The 12,273-nt window shown below is 42.7% G+C and overlaps 1 protein-coding gene across 3 annotated transcripts in view; it reads right to left on the bottom strand.

Annotated features, from left to right (window-relative positions):
* The window catches only part of LOC130292048 (cytochrome P450 2F2-like), a 28,907-nt gene that overhangs the window by 11,037 nt on the left and 5,597 nt on the right, over positions 1-12,273 (bottom strand). For 2 of the 3 annotated variants that reach the window (XM_056541492.1, XM_056541491.1), the window contains exons 3-5: positions 4,477-4,654; positions 3,014-3,176; positions 136-285 (exon numbers count right to left, since the gene is read on the bottom strand). In XM_056541492.1, coding sequence (XP_056397467.1) covers positions 136-285; positions 3,014-3,176; positions 4,477-4,653 — 490 coding nt within the window. In that variant the 5' untranslated portion in view covers position 4,654. Of the gene's footprint in view, positions 1-135; positions 286-3,013; positions 3,177-4,476; positions 4,655-10,860; positions 10,880-12,273 lie in introns of those variants that run through there. The other variant, XM_056541493.1, reaches the window with a different exon arrangement.

Consider the following 12,273-nt stretch of genomic DNA (forward strand, 5'->3'; position numbering starts at 1 on the left):
TTAATAATTGTTTAAATTTACTTTTAAAAATAATAATAATAAAAAATAAAAAAAAAACTAATCCAGAATCCATTGACTACCTAAGACCAGAGGAAACAAGTACATGAAGCATGTAAAAATAGTTAATAAATTTACCATTTGATTTTTTCAGCACATCAGTCAGGTACTGGGCCTCCTCCCGTATCCTCTCCTCAAAGCTACTTTTTCCAACACCAAAATTACCCAACGTCAGCATGGCAAAACGCCTCAGCTCCTTCCATTGTTCACCATTACTAAACGCTATATCTGTATAAGACATAAAAAATCTATAAGAAAACAAATCCCTTCTATAATAATCTACACAAGTCACCAATAATTCCTATTTGAACACTTATAGGCATCAGCATATCATTGTAATCAATGGAAAGTGACACCGCTAACAAATGAAAGAGAAAAAAGCAAAGGCGCTCCTTGTGGAGTAACCTAGGGGGTAAGGGTAAGAAGATAAGGAGATTTAATACCGCTTACCAGATGAGGTTGTGTAGCAACATACACAAGAAGGGAAAAGGTGTGTAGTTAAAGGAGTACTCTGGAGCGCTGGTACTTAAAAAAAAGTTTAACTCATCTGATAGCTCTTTCAAAGACCTTTCCAACGATACCTAATTTGTCAAATTTGGCCCAGCCATTCTCTTGTAATTGCCACCTGTAGCAGTAAGCAGCCATGTCATAAAGACTACATTTCCCATGACTCCCTGCGCCAGCTTCCTGTTAGCTGCTGCTCTCTCCGCCTCCTCTCCCGTTGCATTATTGGTAATAAATTCTGATGGATGTTATCCCAATCCTGTGAGTCTTGTGCCCTAATCAGTGCCACGAATTCTGGTTTAAACGGAGCCTTTACCACTAACAAATGGTTATTTTGTCCATCAGGATGTGAGGTTTAACAATTGCCCATTACTCCATTCATTCTCCGAATATTTCCGAGTGCTGAGAATACCCCTTTAAAGGAAAATGGTCACACGTTCACCCACACTAAACCCGATACATAGGCCGGCATTTATCATTTTAAGTGTAAGTGAAGCATTTTTCTACACCTTTTTTTTTTGTGTACTGGTAATGTGTAGGAGCGCCAAATTTATTAAAAGGTAGCAGACCATTTAATAAATTTTGTGCAGGTCACATTTTCAAAAATTTCACTCTTCACATACACCAAGAAGCTAAGTCTGGGCTGGTGTCATTTTAGAGACTTTTTGGTGGTTTTGCGCCTTTAAAAAAAAAAGTTTATAAAACCCTTCCATATCACGTGTATTGTCAAAATCATTGGATAGCAACTCAAAATCAGCAGAAATGTGTAAACCAAAAGGCACAAAAAAGGCGCAAATAAGCTCTGCTTGCGCCTTTTTATACACAAAAAAATTTCTAAAGGCAATGATAAATGTCGGCCATAGTGCGGGTGAACAGGAGGCTGATGCAGGGTCTCTGACTCATATGTGGTGTCCCGGTACAGGACCTTGTCCTGTCCCTGTCTAAAGTCCCCTCAGTTAGAGTCCCTGCATTCCACAGGGCTCTCCTGCAGGGCTTGCCCCTTGGTCGCCTCATAAATGTATTTCTGTATAGTGTGCAAATGTATAGGACCTACCTAGGTCACGCGATATATTATAATGGTTATACAGATATTTAGGACCTTCCTGGGTCATGTGACAATGTCATGTGATGTATCCAGAGTTCTCTGGGTTCAGGACTTACAGGCTTTGCAACCAATGGGATTAGTCCAGCCCCCCCTAGTATATAAGGGGCTGTAGTCACTAAATGAGTTCTCTTGTTCCTGCTCACCATCCTGTACACTTCAGCAATACCAATTCAAGCACAATTGCATCTAGGCCAACGCCTAAAGAACCAGCAGCCACTAGAACCGTGAGTTAAAGCTCTGTTTCCTAAATCCTAGTGACTACTATTCAACTCAACTCATACAATTAGTAGCACAGTGGCCTGCTTAAAGCTAAAGACTATTAGTCCCAGCAAAGCCTGTGAGGAACCTGCATCCCGGTTACCTCAGGAGAGACTGTATGTTTATGAAGACTGTTTGCATACGAAGTTTAGTAAAAGTTCCAGTTATCTCATAAATCAAGCTGTGGACATTACGTTTATTTCCTGCCGTTTTTGGGCCGGTTGGCAGCATGGCCTTCTATACTCAGTAAACTTCACCCTGGCGTCATGACAAACCAAGGGTTAATACCACCAGACCCTAAAACACATTGCCTCACCCAGCTCACCACACACATATACGTACCTGCAGTCTGGCACCCGGTCCCTCTAAAGGTCCGCTACTTTCTGCGCTGAATTGCATGCTGGAGGCGGGCCCGCCAACTGGATTTGAATATTCATGATCGCTGTTCACGTGAATGCTCAGGCCCTGCCTCCAGCGCGCAATTCAGGAGAAAGAAGGGACCAGTCGCTGGACTGCAGATATGTATATTAGTCAGAGAGCCCGTATCGGTCTCCTGTTCACCCGCACCATAACCCGGTGTATTAGGTTTAGTGTGGGTGACCGTTTTCCTTCAACGCGGGTTATGTGCCAACTAGATTTACTCAACATATATAATTAAAATCTAAAACAAAAAGTAATGTCACATTTTTGGCCTACTTCACTCAGTATCCCTATATTATTGATTGCCCTGGAAACTCTTTAATCCAACCATCTATCAGGAGTAATGGAATAAAGAGCCAAAACATCAGGATTAGAGATGAGCAAACTTACAGTAAATTCGATTCGTCACGAACTTCTCGGCTCGGCAGTTGATGACTTTTCCTGCATAAATGAGTTCAGCTTTCAGGTGCTCCGGTGGGCTGGAAAAGGTGGATACAGTCCTAGGAAAGAGTCTCCAGCCACCGGAGCACCTGAAGGCTGAACTAATTTATGCAGGATAAGTCATCAACTGCCGAGCCGAGAAGTTCGTGACGAATCGAATTTACTGTAAGTTCGCTCATCTCTAATCAGGATCAAACAAAAGTAAACTATTTCTGCCTCAATGCTCACCATCTCCTTTGGTAACGTCGAAGAACACAGGATAATAGGCCCGACCACTGAACTCTTCTGCTTTGTCAATTAAAGTCTCTTTGATGGCTTTATGACCACATAGCACAATAACTGGTTGGCTCCATTCATATACTGTAAATATGTCACCATATTTTTTGGACAACTAGAAGAGAAAACACAAAATAAATTCAACAAGACAAGTTATGATTCTCATTGGCAAGCTCCATCGAATAGACTATAACAGCATTTTGTTTAATATGAATTTTAATAACCGTATTATTAGAATACTAGTTGTTCCTTCTGGGTTTTCTCACCCACAAATATGAGGTAACACCTAATGCGGCCATCTACGGCAGTGTTTCCCAAACAGGGTGCCTCCAGCTGTTGCAAAACTACAACTCCCAGCATGCCCGGACAGCCAAAGGCTGTCCGGGCATGCTGGGAGTTGAAGTTTTGCAACAGCTGGAGGCACCCTGATTGGAAAACACTGATCTACTCCGGTGGAAACTTTTTTTTTTCTTTTTCTTTTTTTTTTTTTTTTTTTAAATCAACTGGTGCCAGAAAGCTCAACAGATTTCTAAATTACTTCTATTAAATAATCTTAATCCTTCCAGTACTTATTAGCTGCTGAATACTACAGAGGAATTTTTTATTTTTATTTTTGGAACACAGAGCTCTCTGCTGACATCACGAGCACAGTGCTCTCTGCTGACATCTCTGTCCATTTTAGGAACTGTCCAGAGCAGCATATGTTTTTCTTATATCTTCTTATCTTAAAATAAACAGAGGTGTCAGCAGAGGTGAGAGCACTGTGGTCATGATGTCAGCAGAGAGCTCTGTGATGAGTTCTGCCTTCATTCTTATGTATTTAAAGGGGTACTCTGGTGAAAACCTTTTTTCTTTTAAATCAACTGGTGACAGAAAGTTACAAATATTTGTAAATTACTTCAATTAAAAAATCTTAATCCTTCCTGTACTTATTAGCTGCTGAATACTACAGAGGAAATTCTTTTCTTTTTGGAATGCTCTCTGATGACATCATGAGCACAGTTCTCTCTGATGACGTTATAATAATAATAATAATAATGCTTTATTTATTGTTGTCCTTAGTGGGATTTGAACCCAAGTCCCCAGCACTGCAAGGCAGCAGAGCTAACCACTGAGCCACCATGCTGCTCTTAGCATACATCTGCTATGCAAGGTTGCTAAAATGGACAGAGATGTCAGCAGAGAGCACTGTGCTTGTGATGTCATCAGTGTTCCAAATAGAAAGGAATTTCCTCTGTAGTATTCAGCAGCTAATAAGTACTGGAAGGATTAAGATTTTTTAATAGAAGTAATTTACAAATATGTTTAACTTTCTGCCACCAGTTGATTTAAAAGAAAAAAGGTTTTCACCGGAGTACCCCTTTAATCCTTTCCTTTATACAGTGTGCTATATGTTTGTTTCCTGCTTTACTCACATCCAGTAGAGACTTCACAATATCATTTAAGTTCATGAGGTGAAGAGTACCAATGATGGGAAGAGGAGTTGGTCCAGGAGGCAGCTCCGACCTGTCCAACAAGATCTTTGTATACTTAGCCAACACGACAGTTATGAGAATCACCAAGAGGACGGTTACTAGTGAGTAGAAATCCATCCTGTAAACAGAGATCAGATTTTTTAAAGAGACTTCCTATTATTTCCATTATATAAAGGAGCAATGTGAACAGAGATCAGGATATTTTATTGATTTCAATCGTAGCTGGAGGGAAATTAAATTCCACATAGCTGACATGTTAGGGGCTTCGGTACCAGTTACAAGTTTTTTATAGAGTGCTGCGGCGTTACGGTCACGGAAGCTTGGGGCTTCCATGATCATAACATCACACCACGTCCCCTCCATTCATGCCTATAGGAGAGGACATGAAGGCTAGTACACAGCCGTTATGCCTTCTCCCATAGACATGAATGGGGAGGGTGTGGCGGCAGTGATCGCCAGTCATCGGGCACGGAGTGGAGATCGTGGGGCTCCCCAGCAGCTTGGCCCCCTGTGATCAGACATGTTATCCACTATCCTTTGGATAGGGGATAACATGTCTGGCGGCGGTAAAATGTGTAAAATGTCAGACATATATACTGCTTGGTTCACTCTCATCAACCATTACATTTCTCATGGTTAAAAAAGGGGAATAGTCCTATCACTGATGAAATAAAGATATACTAGTTGAGTACCCAACGTTGCCTCGTCTTTCTACCTAATAACTCTCTCGTTCTCATATCCCATCCTCAAATCCTGTCCTCATATACCCCACCTTATATCCCGTCCTTATATCCCCTCCTCATATCCAGATCTGATATCCTGACTTCATATACTATCCTCATATCTTGTCCTCATATCCCAACCCCATAATTCATCCGAATATGCTAGCCTCATATCCCATCCCTCGCACTAACTTTTTTTTGCACTTGCCTGCCGGACAGTTAAGTCATACTTTACCATTATGTTGGTCGGGCAGTAGAATGTTTAAAAATCACGGGCAATCTCTGCAGTCCGAATATTGTAATGCGGAGATGGAGATACCGGAAGTCCCAGAGATTTGCATGGGACTTCAGAGAAAGAAAAAAAAAAACACCCTCCCATGAGGGGGTGGGTTAGGGTTGCCACAATATGTGCCAATCCAGCTCTTCCATAAAACTTGCCTTTATTGGGTATGCATTAAAATGGATATCACCCACTGTAACAGAACTGTGAATCGCCCATATCGTGTCTCAATGCATTTCACGCGCATGTGCCGCTTTGTCTGAAGTGCTTCCTATTAGTGCACCTGGATTAATAAACCCACCTCCAACAGGTAAGCAGTTTGACTCTTAATGGACTGAGACCACATTTAAAAAGTACAATCATTCTTCTATAATAAAGAGTCTCATTAAAAGTTATACATTAGTGCTTATGGAGGAGAGACTGCGGGCGCCGATATAACATGCTGGAGCTTAGACCACACAAGAATGTGCTGTCTCATAGACAGCTATGTATTCCGTACAGAGTCTGCAGAAAGAATGGACAGGTTCATTCTTTCTGCAGACACGGAAATAGGAATTTCAGTGCCAGAAACATCTGTCAAGTAAATTCTGCCGTGTGCACAGTGCAGCGGAATCCCATTGAACTCAGCGGGACTCTGCTGCTTTAGAATCTTCTTGCAGAATTCCAATGCGGAATTCCGCACGGAAATTCCGAGGTGTGAACATAGCCTAGGTGTACTTGCTCTTTTAGGGACTACCGCACAGCCTTTATTTAATATTCTAGCTAATTTCTTATCTCCTTTTAATACATGTAGACAGTTGTATACTATATTTTTTAGTTTATTGAAGCACGGTGTGTATGTAAGAGTTAATACTGGACAAGCATTAAATTGTCTAGCTTGTAATTTAGAATGAATCACATTTTTGCATCTTTTTTTGGCTACTGTTCACATTGCATTGTCCAACTCCTTTTTTTGGTAACTCCTATCAATGATCTGCTTTTTAACTCCTCTGCCTCACTTTTGTAATCCTGTTCGTTCGTGCAGTTCCTCTTTAATCTGGGGAACTCTCCAATGGGTAGTGCCCATTTTGTATGTACTGTCCGCACGTAGAACAGTATTCCCCAAATTAGGTTTTCGGTGGGTAGATGTACGGATGTACTCTCCTACTATCATTGAAGATCAAATTCTGCATGAACTGTGGTATGGGAGATACATGACATGACTCCCAGTATTAAAGGAGATACATCATGGGGAAAAACATATCCCCCCATTCAAAGGATAGGGGATAAGTTTTAAATCATTGGGGCACCTGACCACTGGGACCCCCTGTGAGACCTCCTGTAAGGGGCCCTGGCTCTCCCCAGGAGTGGTGCGTTACGATCCCCGCATGATGCGGCCACCAACACGTCCCCTCCATATAGCACCATGGAAGAGCTGTTTGGCTATCTTCCCACGGATAGGGGATAAGTTTTTCCGCATGATACTTCTCCTTTAACTCTCAAGTACACTTAGAGATTAAAGGGGTACTCCGGTGAAAACCTTTTTTCTTTTAAATCAACTGGTGGCAGAAAGTTAAACATATTTGTAAATTACTTCTATTAAAAAAAATCTTAATCCTTCCGGTACTTATTAGCTGCTGAATGCTACAGAGGAAATACCTTTCTTTTTTGAACACTGACATCATGACCACAGTGCTCTCTGCTGACATCTCTGTCCATTTTAGCAACAGTGCATAGCAGATGTATGCTAAGGGCAGCATGGTGGCTCCGTGGTTAGCACTGCTGCCTTGCAGTGCTGGGGACTTGGGTTCAAATCCCACTAAAGCGTTATTATAATAACATCAGCAGAGAGAACTGTGGTCGTGATGTCATCAGAGAGCATTCCAAAAAGAAAAGAATTTCCTCTGTAGTATTCAGCAGCTAATAAGTACAGGAAGGATTAAGATTTTTTAATAGAAGTAATTTACAAATATGTTTAACTTTCTGCCACCAGTTGATTTAAAAGAAAAAAGGTTTTCACCGGAGTACCCCTTTAACTTTCCCCTAGTGTTATCACCACCAGTACCACCATCAGGAGCTTGTTAGAGAACAAAAGTTTTTTTTACATGTGGGGTTAATCCCTGCAGAACATGCAGATTTTCTTCTCCATGTAAACTTTTTTTTACAATGCAAGTCACACAAAATCCTACCAAATATGGCCAGTATATTAGTTGCAGCACCACAAATGTGGTATAGGTCATAGAATGCAAAGAAGAAAATATGTGGGACCTACCACTAGAAAGTTATAAACGAGAGCGTAAGAACATTTCAGTGATATAACTAATAAAAACATAAATCGTAACAAGTCCAGCACCACACTACACTTCAACATACAGTGGTCCCTCAAGTTACAATATAAATCGGTTCCAGGACGACCATTGTATGTTGAAACCATTGTATATTGAGACCAAAACTCTATGGAAACCTGGTAATTGATTCTGAAGCCACCAAAATGTCATCCAAAAATAGGAAAAAGTGAGGATTAAAGGGTTACTCCGCTCCCCAACGTCCAGAACATTGGGTTTTGAACACTGTGTGCGGGCTTCCATGTTCACGTCCTCCCCCTCGTGACGTCACGGCCTGCCCTCTCAATGAAAGTCTATGGGAAGGGGGCGCGATGGCCGTAACGCCCCCTCCCATAGACTTGCATTGAGGGGGCGTAACGTCACGAGGGGGAGGACGTGAACATGGAAGCCCGCACACAGTGTTCAAAACTCAATGTTCCAGACGCTGGGTAGCAGAGTAACCCTTTAAAGAAAAATAAGTAGATAACTAATACAGATAAAGCAAGTCCTTATATATAAAAGTAATAAAGATCTGCTGGGAGCTGTAATCACTGTCTATGTCAGTGTTTCCCAACCAGGGTGCCTCCAGCTGTTGCAAAACTACAACTCCCAGCATGCCCGGACAGCCAAAGGCTGTCCGGGCATGCTGGGAGTTGTAGTTTTGCAACAGCTGGGGGCACCCTGCTTGGGAAACACAGGTCTATGTAGAGGACAGGAGCTTCTTCAGGGTCCTGTACAGTATACAGTGTCCTAAAAAAGTAACATGGAGCCGCCCTCACCTGGTGTCCAAAGGAGCAGGTAACCCTGGTACAGGTAAAGAATACAGAACATGTAATCAGTCACGTGATTGTTCACAAATACTATTTTAATGTGTCTTTAGTGTGAAGTCTTTATTCTATGACTAAGCGCATCTAAGCGCGAAACGCGTCAGAAAGACCACTTGTACCTGTTTGTCCTGTGCAACTTCAATAAACGGAATAATTTTATTTGCATACCTAGTGCTGGACATTCGTTTGTGTTGGATTTACTGTGGAAGCCGGGGCGGTGCCGGCGGGTCCAAGACACAGGTGTGCGCATTGCAGGAGTGAGCTGTATCTTGCTTGGATAGAACATGTAATACTTCCCTTTACTGTAGGGGGCTCTTCCAGACACCAGTCAGTGCATACGCTTCAATAATACAGGTAAAGAGTACAGAACATGTAATACCTCCCTGTACTGTAGGGGGCGCTATCAGACATCAGTCAGTGCATACACTTCAGTAATACAGGAGTTTTACCAGTATTCACTGGTAAATTCTAATTGGTCCATTTTTCCGGCCATTGACACGTTTCACAAATCTGGACTGTCTGTAGCATTGCATGTTGAGTCTGGTTTCAAATTACAATGGTCCAGAAGAGACCATTGTATGTTGAAACTATTGTATGATGAGGCCATTGTAAGTTGAGGGATCACTGTACATGCAAGATCCATTCAAAATATATGGGATTGAAAAAGTGGTTATGAACTCCAGATGAGTAGATTTAAAGCGCAAGTTATTAAATAGAGATGCTTAGGCCACGTTCGCACGTCAGAATTTCCATGCCTAATTCTGCATTGGTATTCTACACGGAGATTCCGGAGCATAGTTCAGTTGAATGCAGTGGGATTCTGCTGCACTGTGCACACAGCGGAATTTCCACCAGATGTTTCCAAAATTCCGCTTTTTTTGTGTCCGCAGAAAGAATGAACCTGTACATTCTTTCTCTGGTCACTGCACGGAATGCATAGCTGTCTATGAGACGGCGCATTCCTGTGTGGTCCTAGCGCCAGCACCTGCAGTTTGTGGAATGTTGTTTATGCCGGCACCTGCAGTTTGTGGAACGTTGTTATGCCGGCGCCTGCAGTTTGTGGAACGTTGTTATGCCGGCGCCTGCAGTTTGTGGAACCTTGTTATGCCGGCACCTGCAGTTTGTGGAACGTTGTTATGCCGGCGCCTGCAGTTTGTGGAACCTTGTTATGCCGGCACCTGCAGTTTGTGGAACGTTGTTATGCCGGCACCTGCAGTATGTGGAACGTTGTTATGCCGGCACCTGCAGTTTGTGGAACGTTGTTATGCCGGCGCCTGCAGTTTGTGGAACGTCTGCAGGGAGATTTTACATGCAGACATTCTGACATGTGAACATAGCCTTACTTGCAATCCACAGGGTATGAACTTAGAATGTGAGCTGAGCTATTGTTCCATTACCAGTGGGTTAGGATTTGTGCATTTGGATTTTTAGAATATGCTTAGGATGCTTATTTGTTTAAAAGCATTACTATTATTTTTTATATATATACTGTGTATATATATATATTTATATATATATATATATAGATATATATATATATATATATAAATAATTTTAAGTACACTGCTATCTATAAGCACAAATATATAACTTTTATTAAACTTTTTATTATAGTAGAATAATTGCACATGTACTTTTTAATTGTTAAATCCCCTACTTGTTGGTGGTGGGTATATTAATCCAGAAAGTACTCTTGACAAATCCTGTTAATAGAGAGTATGTGGCCCCCAGGCTGATTTCCGTGGCTGGATTTAATAATACCACCAGTGAAGAATAAACATTCCATTTATCTAACAATGCATTCATTTTGTTATGTTGTGGCCTTTAGGTTTTGAGGGTGTGATGAGGGCAGATGTTATTACCCTAGGGGCAGATGGCATTAACCCCATGTGTTCGTGAAGCCAGGGTGTGGCTTTACCTCTACACCATCCTGGGTTAGGCACGGGGCAAATAATAACTCAGACGCCAAGTTACGAACAACGGCAGCTTTACTGAGGCAGACAGATGGAATAATCTTTACAGCTCAGTTAGGCCCAAGGAAGTGACCAGTGACTTCAGAGACTTCATGGCTTGCTGGGACTTGTAGTGGATTTTGGACAATTTGCTGCAGGCCCACGCTGACTTTATACAGACTGATCTTGACTGACTTGACTAGGACTGACTAGACAGACTTCACCCCGTATGTAGCTTACCAGGTTTTGACTTTCAGTCTCCTCAGGACACCAGACACTTTCAGAACTTGAGTTCAATGAACTCAGAACTCAAGAGAGCTAGCTAGCTCCTCCCAGGGTTTATATGGGGGACTCTGGAGGGGTCCCATAGGTCACCCCATTTGTCACGTGATCACTGGTACCTTCCTTGGTTACAACACTTGGTAACAGTATTTAAAGGCACATAACAGTATAAAGACATTATAATGGATAACAGAAGGTATAATTAACCATTTACATTACATAGATTAAAGAGGGGCTCCGCAATAGAGTCCACCTGACAGGACAGCAAGGGTACAGGGGTGCACCTCCTGTACTGGGCTACCACACATCATTAACTTCAATACCCCATAATCTATATATATATCTCAATGGGGGAGATTTATCAAATCCTGTCCAGAGGAAAAGTTGCCCAGTTGCCCAAACCAATCAGATCGCTTCTTTCATTTTTAACAAGGCCTCTGCAAAATGAAAGAAGCGATCTGATTGGTTGCTATGGGCAACAGGGCAACTTCTCCTCTGGACAGGTTTTCATAAATCTCCCCTATATAATGTATGTATGTATGTATGTATGTGTGTATGTGTGTATATGTGTGTGTGTGTATGTGTGTGTGTATGTATGTATGTTCTACAAAAACTTCCAAACGGCTAAAGATATTAACATGAAACTTGGCACACATGTTACTTATATGTCAACAACAAACATAGGATAGGTGATTTAACCCTTACTCCCCCCCACATTTGCCAGGGTCTGGGTTTATGTTGAAAGTCCCATACAAGTCTATGGGAAATATATGTTACTGCATAACTTCCAAACGGCTGGAGATATTTCGATAATACTTGGTCACATGCAGTGGCGTACCAAGGGGGGGTGGGGGGTTGTGGCCGCCCCGGGTGCCACTCTCAAGGGGGGTGCCAGGGGCGGACTGACCCGCCGCCGCCGCCGCCACAACTACTAAGGATCTGGGAAACTCATCCCAGATCCCCAGCAGACAGCGCTACATTCTCCTGTATGCGCGATACACATACATACAGGAGAAGGCGTCCTCTCTGTGTGAGCCGCATTTGAAGCTACACAGAGGAGACGTGACCTCCGCCCCCACGCAGCACACAGTACAGGCGCCGGTGACTTCACTCTTCCGGCGCCTGTACTGTGGAGGGGAGAAGACGCGGGCCCCTGCTGCTGAGGAGATCGCTGTGTGGATATCAGGTGAGCATCCTTTTTTATTTTATTAACCCTGCCTATACCTATGGGGAAGGGGGGGTGCTCTGTATATACCTATGGGGAAGGGAGGGAGTGGGGGGGGGGGGCTCTGTATATACCTATGGGAAAGGGAGGGAGAGGGGGGGTGCTCTGTATATACCTATGGGAAAGGGAGGGAGAGGGGGGGTGCT

The sequence above is a fragment of the Hyla sarda genome, chromosome 9 (assembly GCF_029499605.1).
Source record: "Hyla sarda isolate aHylSar1 chromosome 9, aHylSar1.hap1, whole genome shotgun sequence".
NCBI classification, from domain to species: Eukaryota; Metazoa; Chordata; class Amphibia; order Anura; family Hylidae; genus Hyla; species Hyla sarda.